The 13,838-nt window shown below is 44.1% G+C and overlaps 1 protein-coding gene across 1 annotated transcript; it reads left to right on the plus strand.

Annotated features, from left to right (window-relative positions):
- Positions 1-7,756: 7,756 nt before the first annotated feature.
- Positions 7,757-11,002, plus strand: PENK (proenkephalin; the record flags this gene model as incomplete). Its single annotated transcript, XM_079533432.1, has 2 exons — positions 7,757-7,894; positions 10,337-11,002. 2 exons carry the CDS (start codon positions 7,757-7,759, stop codon positions 11,000-11,002), a joined length of 804 nt encoding a protein of 267 aa, XP_079389558.1.
- Between the last annotated feature and the right edge of the window lie 2,836 nt (positions 11,003-13,838).

Genomic DNA, 13,838 nt, shown 5'->3' on the forward strand with positions numbered 1-13,838 from the left:
TGGACGAAGTATTTTTGTCTGATGTTTTTCCTCATGTTTGAGTTTTACAACTACAATTAGCTGATGTACTGCTATCCTTATGTATTTACTCAGCTTTAGTTAGTTTACTTTACAGACCCTCTGTTCCTGAATTCATATATAGTTTTAACAGAAAGAGAACCAGAAGCTCAGCTGCAAAGTGCACCAAGAGAATCCATCTTTGTTTTATCAAAGACAGAAATCTGAAATGGAGAAGAAAACTGACATCTCCAAGATATTCAGAAGGCAACCAGCTTGCCCATTCTGTCAGTGAAGAAACCAGCCACAGGCCCCCTGGGAATCCCTACCCCTTCAGCAGGTGTTCCTGCACACTCATGTTCTGCCCAAACAGGGGTAACAACAACAGCTAGGGCTCAAAATGACAGTGAGCTCCCACAGGTGGGAATTCTTTCGTACATCCCACCTTTGATGGGAAGAAAACTTCTGTCATCACTCCACTGGCACACACAGTACCAGCTTTAGTACTTGTACATACCGGGCTGGTACCAAACATTCTGGAAATGGCAGCATAGTTTGATTATAAAAAACCAAGATGATTAGACAAATGAGTCATTTATATATTGCCCTGGGAAAACAGCAGAACACTCTAGTCAATCTCTTAGCACAGAAAGTTCACTGCAACATTTTTTTAAAAGAGTAGTCCTCATTTCAGTGAATAATTTAACTCTACACATCCTGTCAATCATAAAGTTGCCTCATCCTGAAAATCTAGGCTAAGCAACAAGGCAGTTAGAGGAATGCCTTTACCACTGCTGTCTGTAGGGAAAAAACAGCTGAAAAGACAGTGGAAGACAACTTGAAAAAGGTTTTAGGAAATAAAATATCTTAATCTCATAAAAACTTGTAATCTATGAATTTCTCCCATTCAGTCCTAGATACAGTTTTCTTATCTCTTCTGACCAGATGCAAACTGCCTGCTTACAGTACTCATTCTCTATATCAAAAGTGCTAATGCATCCCAGTAAAACTTATTTTTGCTTAAAGTACATATTTTCAGTATTGTTTTTCTGAACTCTTTGCAACCATTAGGCTGTTTATCTTTGACGTATCTACAAACATCAACTGATAAAATCCTAGGATATCAGCATAGATAACAAATCATCCATAATAGATCATGAAATCATAGAATGGTTTGAGTTGGAAGAGAAATTAGAGCCCACCCAGTTCCCACCCCCTCCTGTGGGCAGGGCTGCCCCCCACCTGCTCAGCTGCCCAGGGCCCTAGCCAACCTCACCTTGAACATCTGCAGGGATGGGGCACCACAGCTTCTCTGGGCAGCTGTGCCAGCGCCTCACCGCCCTCTCAGTGAAAAATTTCCTCGTAATATCTGACCTAAATACAGTGACAGCACTGGGGTCCATGCTGGTCCTGAAGGACAAGGACCTGGCTGAGCTTCAGACTAGGAAAGACACAAACTGAAGTATCTTCCTCTTATTGAGTTGGAGAGAACCCTTAAAGGTCACCTGGTCCAACTCCCCTGCAGCATACCAGATACCCTATCATCCGGCATCCCACCTCATACTTTGATTAAGCATGCTGAACACATGCTGGACTGCTGTGTGACAATGCCATTCTGACCACTTTCATATTGTAAACAACCTTTGTATTATACATGCACACTAGCAGTGGCTACCACTGTGATTTCATCCACTTTCAAACTGATGAAGAAAAAGCCAGGTGTTGCCATATAGCAATCAAACTGTGAGATGCATTTCTAGGACACTGGAAGGAGTCAGGCACAAAGCAATCTTGTGCAACTGATGTATGCTCTCCCAAAATAATCAGATCATCTTGCCACATCTCATTTTCCTTTACCATGCACTGTCACTACATGACGTTTTCACTCAAAGTGATAATTCTTTTCCCTCCAAAATCATGCAGGATATGCTCAGCTTTTGCATAAATTCAGATCACACCTCGTCCCCAGGCAGATCCACAACTTTCCTAAAATATTTTTGGTAGTTCTTCACAGGAAAAGCATTAAAGGTGCAGCTGGCTGAGGTGGCTTGTTAGTTTTTGGAGTGTTCATCTATGCAGCAGGAGAAATGAAATGATTTTCAAGCATAAATCAAGCAGCTTTAAAGAAAAGCAATGCAGACTGGCAAGCTGAGAAGGGGAAGGTCAGAGTTCCAGGTTTTTAAATAGAAATACAGAGAGCAAAGAGGTACAAACAATGGGCAATGAACAGTTCAAATATGTGTAAAATGAAAAAATGTGATGGTGATAATGTTACTTATTTCATTTTCTAATGTCAGCATCTTCTTCCGTGTCCTAGCTGTATACATCAATTAAACATCCATCCTTCCTTCCTACAGAGCAGGCTTGTCAGAACATAACTGAAGGCCCAGTCCCTGCAAAGCAGATGAAATGATTTACCTCAAAAGAAAAATGGTGCAACTTTAATGTGGTGTTTCTGAGAACTCTATCCTTTATGCAACTTTCCCACTTCATTTTTTTGCAAGGACATCACCTGCTGAGCATTTTCAGTTCTGCAGGGATTACAGCTGTGGCTGCAGCTATTCTAGATCAAGCTCTTCTGTAAATGAACAAAGTTGGTTTTGCATCTAGGGAGGTGAGTTTAGCCAACCATTGCATCAAGGGATGTGTGCTTGGTGCCGCACGGAAGATAAATTCCCAGTGTGGGTGAGGGAATTTCAAGCAGAGGTGTAACAAAATAAAGTATGAGCCACTTTGCTATCAGCATCATCTCTGGGGATCCCCTTTAGGGCAGAAGTAGATGAAGGAGAGCACACGTGGCCCTCACTGCTCCCTTTGTAGTCCCTGGCAAGGTGCAGGAGGCTGCAGGCAGGACACAGCTGGAGCAGGACAGCATTCACTGCCCTGCTCTAAGATGCTTCCCATTGGGCTGCTGGCAATCAGAGCAACCACTGACATCATTGTAAATGACGTTTGTGAGCTGCCCAAAACACAGGAATTCCAAGCCAACTCTACCTTCCCTACAGCACCAAGTGAGGAGGAATCCAGCCAGCATTCAGCTGGTCTGTATGCAAAGCATCCAGCTCTCGTTACAGCGTGAGTCTACAAAAGCAACTTGTTTGGAACATTGTTCTAAAGTGTGAACACAGCACGCGCCAGCTGGGCAATGAAATACTAGCAATGAGAATGTGAGACTGGGAACGGGCGAAGTTCTACTGCCTGAATGAGAACGGTGGGAAAAATAGCTCAAGCTCACACACCTGATACATTATTTAGAATCTGTTTTTCTTAATATTACCGAAGTGATCAAAATCCTTTTTACAATTGCACCTAATCCTTCCACATATGCATCAGGCACTGTAATCCTTTCCATAGATGGAATCTAATCCTTCCTCAGTAATTCAGGGGTGTGTTTTCTTAATTAAAAAAAATGAGGATAAATCGCTCCACTCATGTGGAGTTCTTATTGTTTTAAGTAATAATCACTGTGCCTGGATTCCATCACGATATATTTTGCTACTGAGCACACTCTTCCTTCTTTATTGCAAATCCCTTTCCCCTGGTCTCTGTGGAAATGAGCAGCATAATGCCTTTCTAACAATACAGTTTTTGCACAGTTTGTTCTGCTCACTCTGCAGCACATGCTACTTACTGCAGTTCAGGCCAAATTCAGGAATCTGTGAGTGCACAAACTCAATGTGCCCATGAGAAACATTAGAAAGCAAACCTCTGAATGACTCCACTGAACAGTATAGAAGTCTCTGCTTTGTTCTTTCCTCGTCTTACAGCACTGCAGGTAAACAAATGCAGCAAAAGTTGTATTTGCTGGATGCTTCCAGTGAATGCGTGTCATGTTCATTTCACTCTGATAAAAGTAGTATGAAACCTCCTTCCCCCTTAGAAAACTGAGTATCATCAGCCAGGAGAAAGGGCCAGAAACTGTCCACACTACTTCAGCAAAAGCATCTCACTGCAACTAGACCAGTGCGTGTGTTTGCCTTCTAAAGAAGGTTTCATTTTTTCAGTGGTGAAAACATTACTAAAAAGATCCAGCCCTGTCCGGGGTAAAGCAGCAACCCAGCTCTTCATAGAAGATTAACTTGAATAGCTATAGCAGAATTGGTTTTGTGGGTGTGCTGGAGTTGGGTTGGTGGTTGGACTTGATGGTCTTCCTGGTCTTTTCCAACCTTAACAATTCTATGATTCTATTCTATGTTTTTGTCTGCATCACTGATATCTTCCCTATTTCTGCATATCTCAGGTGATACACGTACTTGTTTATGAAGTTATACAGAGAGGTATGGAAAGTGCTGGATCATCTCAGTCCTATCAAGGTGCATAATTTGGGCAATGCCATTCTGACTGTATATTGAATATCTCTGCATTACAATTCCTCACTTCTTAATTTAGACATGCTTTAATAATGATATTGCAAAAGTATCAGTGCATGCCTTACGTCTATGTATTAATAACTCTGCTCTGTAAACTACCTTGGTGATGCTTGTTTGGTATAGGAGAGTTGTCCTGCAATGCCCTTCTCAACTCTGATATCAGTTATCCATTTTCCCATTATAAATAAAGCTAATTTAAATGAACTAAACAGAACCTGACTGTTTGGTCTTAAGAAACACTGTGAACTTTTGCACTGAGCTGAAGAAAATAATCAACATAGCATGCTGGTTTATGTTCACCAGTCCTCATTTTGACTCTATCAGAGGGGCTCTGTGTTACATGGAGGGCTGCTTGGGGTGCTAGCAGTTTGCTCGCTCCTTTCTCCATAAATCTATCTTCATTCAGTGATTTTGAAGCAGCTCAATTAGCACAATAAGTACAGTTTGGGAAGGAAAGCTGTTCCCGCAGTAAAGATACCAACGTGAAATTCAAGAGTTCCAATTTCTAACTCTGCTGCTCACTTTTGGCATAGTTTTGTAAAGTCATTCAAATTATGTTCCTCAGTTCTCTGCCATTAAGATTAGGATTTCATCTTCCCTTCCTCTCTTCCTAGCTGAAGTCTGCTGTCTGGACAAGCCTTAGGACGACGGAGCCCTTGGGGCCTCAAGAACTACTGCAGCACAAACATTTTGCCTTTGTGTGGTATATTTAGATGACAGATAAAAAGCAGTTGGTGTCTGAGGCAGTTCTGGATGTTATAAAAGCCAAAGCTTTTATCAGCAGCAGGACTCTGTTATTACCCAGTTAGTAGGGAGCAACAAGTTATCATCGTTACTGCTGTGAAAAGTGCTCCCTTTCTCTTTATGCCTCTTTATTTCTTTGTTCCTCAGATCTCTGTTGCTGAGGAAATATTATTCCCCACTCGTACAATAAGTAATTTTTATGGAGCTTTTGCTCGGTTTTCTTTTGTCCAAACAGCCCAAATTCTCTCCTGCTTTCATCCTCCCTCTGCCAAGAGGACTCATGCACAACCCCACCCATAAGGACTCAGGATGAGGAGCAGCAAAGACTCCACCAGCAGAGTAAAGAGAAAAGCAGATGAACCAAAGAGCGCTGGGTACAGAATTACAGAATCATAGAACCATTTGAGGTAGAAGGGATCTTTGAGGTCCTCTACGCAACTCCCCTGCAATGAACAGAGACATCTACCTGCCTTTTTCTCAGACAATGTATATGCCTTACTCCTTCCTCACCACATCTCTTCTGCTCTTGAGGTCTGAACACTATCTGCAGGACTTATCTGCCTCTCTGTGCACTATGAGATGCCAGTCCTGGCTGGCTTTCGTCACAACCAGACTGCATACATTTGTGACATTAAAAGTGTAGCAAATGAGGATGCGGACGTAGCAGCTGAGTGGGCAGGCTGAGTACAGATGCCTGCATGCAGAACTGTGGCAGTAGGAGCCAGTCAGCCCCAGAACGTGGGAAGGAGAATAATCATGATCCTAGTGAGGTATCTGTCCCACCACAGCATGCTGTTAGAGCACAAGCCAATAGATGATGACAGAACTGATGGTCAGAAAGGGAGGGTCAGTACTTGACCCAGAGGATTCATCTGATATGTCCAAAACCTGGGGGAAAAAAAAGTCTATTTTTAAAGAGCATCCTAACAGCAAAAGAGGCAGTGAATGTGTCACCTCTGGAGTTAGTCAGAGCCTCCCCAGCCATCCTACCAGGGCAGAGCCAGGAGGCCACAGTGTACCTGCCCAAAGCCCTGCAGCACACACGCTGACTCAGTGGCACAGCAATTAGTCTGTTATTCCAAGTGCTGAAACAAGTACACACATGCAGTGGTTGCTAAAAGGCTACCCCATCTCTTGAGGGTTCACTAACCAAGTCTGGCTGAGACTACTGAGGAACAGAGAGGCTGGCTTCCTTTTCATATGATTTTATGATAGTGATTTTGTACAAGATTTTATAATGATTTTATACAAGAGCTGTCTTTGATATACTTCTGCCGCTCCCAGAATGCACTTGAGCCTCCTTAATCTGAGTATCTGATGGACAGGCCAAGGTGGCAGAAAGCACCACTTCCATACAGTGACAGCACTGGGGTCCATGTTGGTCCTGAAGGACAAGGGCCTGGCTGTGCTTCAGACCTGGGGAGGCACGAACTGAAGTGTCTTCCTCTTATTGAGTTGGAGAGAACCCTTAAAGGTCACGTGCTCCAACTCTCCTGCAATGAGCAGGGACACCTACAGCTACATCACGTTGCTCAGAGCCCCATCCAGCCCGGCCTGGATGGAGACATTCAGGGATGATGGGTCATCCACCACATCTCTGGGAAACCTGTTCCAGTGCCTCACTAACCTTAGCATAAAAAAACTTCCTTATACCAGCCTAAATCTCTCCTATACCCACTCTAAATCTCCCTCTTCCCCTGGGAGAAGGGTACCCTTATGGAATTTCATTCAGCAGACTGTGTAAAGTCCCTTCACTTAGGCCCAGAAATGATGAACTCAAAGGGCAGCAAATGCAGAGAATGTTTTCCACTGTGAGGGTCTACCTCGAGGCAGAGAGCTGCAGAGCAGCACTTGTTTGCTTTGGCAGAAAGAGGGCTGGGAAGGAAAATGGTCACACTTAGAAACTCCAGGAGAAAAAAAAAAAAAAAAAACTCTTTAAATTGCTCCGCAGGGCCACGCTGCCCCTGACTCACGCCGATGCTGCACGCTTCCGCCGGAGCCCCCTGTCCCGACGGCCGGAGCTCTCGCCCACCCCGCCGGAGCCACCCGTAAAGGGGAGCAGCGGTACTGGGGGGGTGGAGGGGGATGTCGTAGGTGCTGCGTCAGCGGGAGCCCGGCGGCGATTGGGGGAGACCGCGCTCTGCCCGCGTTCCCTAATTATAAAGTGCCCGCTCCTCACACATCGCACCCGCTCCGCTCGGCTCGGCGCGGCTCGGTTCGGCCGGTAGAAGCCGCGGGCTGTCCGTCCCTCCCTCCTCTGGAGTTGCTCCGGAGGCGCTGGCCGCTCAGCCCCGCTACAAACACCCGCGGCTCGACGCCGAGGCTCCAGCAGCGAGGTGCTGCCCAGCGACCGCCGCGAGTCCCGAGGGGAGCGCTGTGTGAGTGCCCCGCGCCGTCGGGGCGGCTCTGCCGGGGATGCAGCGCCGGGCTCAGGCGGGAGCCGAGGCTCGGGCTTTGAGGGGGGTGCGGCGAGGGGTTTGGGACGAGCGCTTTCTTGGACGGCAGCCGTTCTTGCTCTTGCGAGAGTTGCACGCGGAATGCAGTTGAAAAAGCGTCGGCAGACCTTTTTCCAGCCCCGGGAAGGGGGGGGGGGGGGGGTGCCAGGGTGCCGCGGCCACCGTCTGACCTCTCCTTCTTGCAGTCCCATGGCGTTGCTGCTGCGGCTCGGCTGCTCGCTGCTGGCGCTCAGCACCTGCCTGCTGCCGCGGGCGCGGGCGGACTGCGGGCGGGACTGCGCGGCCTGCGCCTACCGCCTGGGGCCCCGCGCCGACATCCACCCGCTGGTAAGCGGCCGGGCGGGAAGGGACGAGGGCAGGGGATGGGGTAGGGAACGGAGCGGGACGGGGCGAGGGGGACAGCGGAGTTGGGTTGGAAGGAAACAGCGCAGGGTCCCCTCGCCGGGCAGCCTCGGGCAGCGGGGGAAGAACCGAGTTGGGGCTGAAGGGAACGGGATCTCGCGACGAACTCCGAGTCCGCCCGGAGCATCGCTGTCTCCTATTGAGCTGGTGATGGAATTAGCAGCGTGCCCGTAATCATCCCTCTGACATTTCAGCTCCTCCCGAGGTAAATCACGTTACAAAGCTCCAGAATGTTTTTATTATTATTATTTCATGACGTTGAAATTATTCGATAATGCAGTCAGAGATACAGCACAACTTGCAATGTAAGCACAGGCGGACCGGGGTCCGGTGCCGGTGGTACCGCAGCTCCCGGCCGCAGATTGCCGCACTCTCAGCACCTCTCAGCGCTCAGGAAAGTTTTCGTCTTAAGGTCTCACAGGTTGTTTGGGAGTAAAAAGAAAGGACTGGGGCTCTTCTGTGCAGAGTTTGGAGCACTGAGCGCTTCTGCTTGAAGTGCTTGCTCTGAAAGGAAGGACTCGCTGGTAACCACAGTGGGTTTATAGTATTAGGATGGTTCTGAAGAAGTTCTGTTTACATTGTATATATTGCTCTGCATTCAAATGTTTCAGATTTCAATGAAGCTTCGACTTTAATGCTAACCAGAAAGAAGTGGCAGCTTGCCCTTTTGGAAGGAGGGCTGTGTGTTTGTTGTGGGTGTCTATGTAGTGTAGACATTCTCCTTTGCATACTTTCAGCAGTTATTCGAGAATTACATTTCCACCCATTAGCAACACTTATTAGTTTAAATGGGAAAAGCAGCAACGTGCCCTAACATGTATTTCTTATCCAGGTACAGTTTCTGGAGGCAAATGTTTCTGGATACTGGTGTCTGGTAACAGCAGAACTGATTTTATCATGTTGTATCTGTAAGATATAACCTGGTTATTCATATACATTCATTTGGCAATAGGCTGTTTAAACTTATTGAGAAGGGAAGAACAGATTTATTCTTGCTTTGATTTAAATCAATTTCAAAGCCAGGCTGAAGCTGAGATCACATTCGCTTTATTGCACAAGTATAGCACATAGAAATAAGCATGGAGTGTGTGATAAAATAAATCACTGTGATGCAAAGTACAGAAGTCTATTTCATTTTCTTGTAATCATATCAAAAATTGTGTGCCAAGTTCTCAGGATAAAAGTGAGCTCAGTAGATAGGTAAGATCAGAGGTAGTGACTTGGTCAGAAAGATGTTAAGAGAAAACTGTGCTGATATTTAGTTTCACACTTTTCGAACAGTTTGAGATCCTTAGAGAACATCATCCAGACAAAATAACTGTTTCCAGTACTGAAAAACTTGATGATTTCTTCTTTTTGCAGCTGAAGAGTATTCACAAGTAAACTCCCCAAGACAACAGAGATGGGAGCTAATATGTATGTTACTAGTAACTGGATACCTGAGATACGTGCAAGTGCTGAAAACTTTGATAACTCTTGCCCTGAAAAATTTTCTTTACTGTCAAACACAGCTCAGGATGTTTTTCCCCTTTCTGATGATCACTGCCTTCTAAGTCAAGCCAGCAAAACCAGATGTTTGATTCTGCCTAAGAAAGTCTGTAGTTCTTCATTAGAATTGGCACACGTATGAAAGATATGCTCCATAAATTAACAAATTGTGTTATACAAAAATACAGCCTTTAGAGCCATGCACTGCATTGAAGGTGCAGAACAGTGTGCCACAGCTGGCGTCTTTGCAACAGTGATGCTACTTGATTTATTCCAAGTATCATAGAATCATAAAATGGTTTGGGTTAGAAGGAACCTTTAAAATCATCTCGTTTCAACCCTCTGCTATAGGCAGGGACACCTCCTTCTAGACCAAGTTGCCCAAAGCCCCATCCAGCCTGGCCTTGAGTGCTTCCACAACCTCAAAGCTTCACAGAATCATTTGAGTTGGAAAAGATCTTTAAAGGTCATCTAGTTCCACTCCCCTGCTTCTTTTGTAACATAACTGAGTGTTACTTTTAATGATGCACGTTCATTATGCAGTGAACCACAACTGGTTTATAAATTCCCACTATTAAACACAGTAGCTCATAAAAATTCACCCTGGTAATGGAGAGGTAAGGGTTGTCTTTGAAACAGAATCCTAAGGATGGCCTTGGAATTCAAGAGCAATAACCCAGCTTGTATCCCCTCCCTTGAGTAGGTATTGCAAGTTCCTTCACGAAAGGATATGAAAAACTTCAGGCACAAAGAGTAGTCTTTCCAAGGCACTCAGCTTCTCTTTAGAGAAGCTCCCTTGTGGTCTTTTAAAAAGAAGAGGAGCTAAGACAAGGTTTGTTACTATCGAATCACCCTCAGTAAACCACATCCGTTTTACAGGCATGTACACTAGAATGTGAAGGAAAGCTGCCTTCTGCCAAGGCCTGGGAGACCTGCAAGGAGCTGCTGCAGCTGACAAAACTGGACCTGTCTGAGGATGGAAACGCTGCTCCAGGAGACAAAAAAGAGCTGGATGAGAACCATCTGCTTGCCAAGAAATATGGGGGCTTCATGAAAAGATACGGGGGGTTCATGAAGAAAATGGATGAGCTCTACCACCCAGAGTCAGAGGATGAAGCTAATGGAGGAGAGATCCTGGCTAAGAGGTACGGAGGGTTCATGAAGAAGGACTCAGATGACGATGCCCTGGCTAATTCCTCTGATCTGCTGAAGGAGCTTTTAGGAGCAGGGGATAACCCTGAAGCGGCGCATTACCGAGGAATAAATGAAAATGATGGAGACGTCAGCAAAAGATACGGCGGTTTCATGAGAAGCATAAAGCGCAGTCCAGAACTGGAAGATGAAGCCAAAGAGCTGCAAAAGAGATACGGTGGTTTCATGAGAAGAGTGGGCAGGCCAGAGTGGTGGCTGGATTACCAGAAACGGTACGGCGGCTTTCTCAAGCGCTTCGCTGATTCCATTCTCCCTTCAGAAGAAGATGGGGAAACTTATTCCAAAGAGGTCCCAGAGATGGAAAAGAGATACGGTGGATTTATGAGATTTTAATACCTTTCCCTTTATCCCTTTTGTCCTAAATGAGAGAGACTGCCTTATTGGTCATAACTTATTGTAATGTGTGCTTGTATTGTACAGTTTTTTTACCGTCCTGGTTAATGATGCAACCTGTGATCTATTGTTCCAGGTCCTGTGTTCTTTCAAGTCAAATAACTAATTCCTGGTTTAGTCAAGTTTCGGTCTGTGCTGTAGTTTCCATGCTAAAATGATTTTGATTACTGTATTCATTTTCTTTAAACAGGAAGTACGTCTACAGTAGAATTGCTTTACCGTATATATAATAAATTCTTCATCCTAATTGCATCAATTCTGAAATGCTTTTTTCTCTGTTATTTAATCAAACATATCATTTTTTTCTTAATGGTGAGCGTAGTAATGCCAAACTGTTCTGTAATTACAGAATTTGTACTGCACACACAACACCTGAAATGAATTTTTGTTTTTAGTTTTCTCAACGACTTAGAATACCAGAATAATAAATATACGCTCTAAAGAGGATATTATTGTATTTTCTCTATCTGCTCTCATTCTAACCAATTAGCTGTATTCATTGTCCTTAACCATTTCACGTGAAAACAGTTCAGAAACATGTTTGACTTAAAGCTCTAAAAACATTTCTCTAGTTCACAACACAATGCCACAATTGTTTAGTGACAGCTGTTGCATTCATCCCATGTAAGACTGTGTGTTTGGCCTGTAAGTTACAGACACTGACTCAATCACCAATAAGTGAATTGGTGCACAATAAACATGACCAAAAATTTCATTTAAAAAAATCGAAATTCTGAATTTACGGAGCACCTGATAAATGATTTCCTATGGAGCAGTTTTCTGTTTGATTCCTCAGCTGGTATAAAGCACTTTTACATTACTGAAATATGGGAAATTGCTGGTCAGTCTTGTCTATTTCAAATGAAGGCAGTGTAAGTATGTATGAGAATAAATGGGAAACCCATCACCAGTCTTCCAGCATTTGCAGTGAAGGGCAGCTCCCACCCCCATTTATGCTTCCTTGTATATTTCTGCCTGACTATTCTCTTAGCTTCCTAGATCAGGTGTCAGCACTTTTCCCCCACCTATGGCTGCTCGTTACCTCCCACACATTAGTATGATAAAAATCTCCTTATCCACTCACACTGACAGTAATTTCAGGCCATACGGTCAAGACATTTAAAACTACAGGTCTTACACTTAACATTTATATAGACAAAATTCTCAAAGCTGTTTAAATATCTGACTACTACTGAAATAACCTGTGGGAGCTAGATGTCTAAAACCACCCCTGTCTCAGGGCTTGGTATCTGTACCTTAGATTTGCACAGTAATTCCTACTGGCATAGGAAGCAGCTTAAAGGTCTGACTTTAACTTCAAGACAGCAGGGTTTTCTAGGTACTCAGTACTTTCGAACATTAGTCTGAGTGAAGTGTCCAAATACACACTTATAAGCCTAATAGTTGTGATAACTTTTGCCTTGGCCTTCAGAGCATTCTCTGAAGCAGCCAAAATCCTGCCCACTCACAGGTGAAGAATGTGGAATGGGCTCCTGGAACACATCACCTTGTAGGGTTTTGTTCAGAAGGACTTCAGGCTGTGCCACAATGCAAGCCAGGCTGAGGGGGGCATGCAGCAACAGGTGTGCTTGAAAATCACACTCCATAAAGAACTAAAATCACAATGCAGTTTCTCTCTTATATTCCAACATTTATTCACTTCTCCCTAGAGCTCACTCCCAATTTAGTTTAAGAGAGGCTCATGCCAGTCTTCTAATTGAAATGAGCACTGTAATGTAATTGAAACTGTTGCACTGATTTGGCAGTGGCCAAAGGTTTACCAGCTGTTGTCACCCATCCCTCATAGTTAACAATTTTATGATTTAAGGAGGAATGAAACTCCCAAAATTGAAGTGATCTAGCATGTACCTTGCAGAATGAAGTATTTTGGTTTTGTATCTTATTTTATTTTGTATCTTATTTTACATAGTAAGAAAGTACATTAAGTACACCTAACTGGATACAGGTGTGAGAGCATCTCACTCTTGGTCCATGTTCTGTAAGGATCCCATAATTTTCCTCTCATAGAACATCCCCGGGATTGTCAGTTCTCCAAATGATTATTGAAACAGCTGTATAGCTTTACTGAAATGAAAGTAGAAAAGAGGAAAGCCTGGTATCTGGGAAGAACATTAATTACGAGGATATTCTCAAAGAAGAAATGTCACCCTGAGACCAAAAACCAGATTCTACCTTCCCTCTCCCTGGCTTTTATCACTGTTCCCGGCATCTTTACATGGCAGTCAGTATCCAGAGTTAAGCCACATATGATATCACTGGTCTGAATACTAAGTATAACAAAAACTGAATATGAATAACAATGTGTGGAAGGATCCAGTCCTGCCAAAGGGCTTAATGCTTCTGCATTAGGAAGAAATTGAAAGAAAAAGATAGCCTAGTTGAGGTGGAGCAAGGATGAGTTGGGCTTTTTAATAGGTACTAACTAGAGCAAGGATGCAAAAAAGGATTTCCTGAATCAAATGGAATTCACATAGAGAGGTAGATCATGAGTGAGAGAGAAGCTAATGCACAGAATGGTTTCTGACTGCAACACTGCATGCAGCTGGAGCTCTGCCTTAAAGCTTAAGCTGAAATCTTGAGACAATGAGGAAAGGTCACTGTGCTATTCCCACATCTTACTTTGTGCATTCTCAGATGAGCCTGGCAGATTCTATAGATGAAACATGCAAAGCACAACTTTGAATTTTCATTATATTTACTGTTAAACTATATTTAATATGTAGTACAATATACAGTAAATATAAATAGCTATTAA

The sequence above is a fragment of the Tetrao urogallus genome (genome assembly GCF_951394365.1).
Source record: "Tetrao urogallus genome assembly, chromosome: 3".
NCBI classification, from domain to species: domain Eukaryota; kingdom Metazoa; phylum Chordata; class Aves; order Galliformes; family Phasianidae; genus Tetrao; species Tetrao urogallus.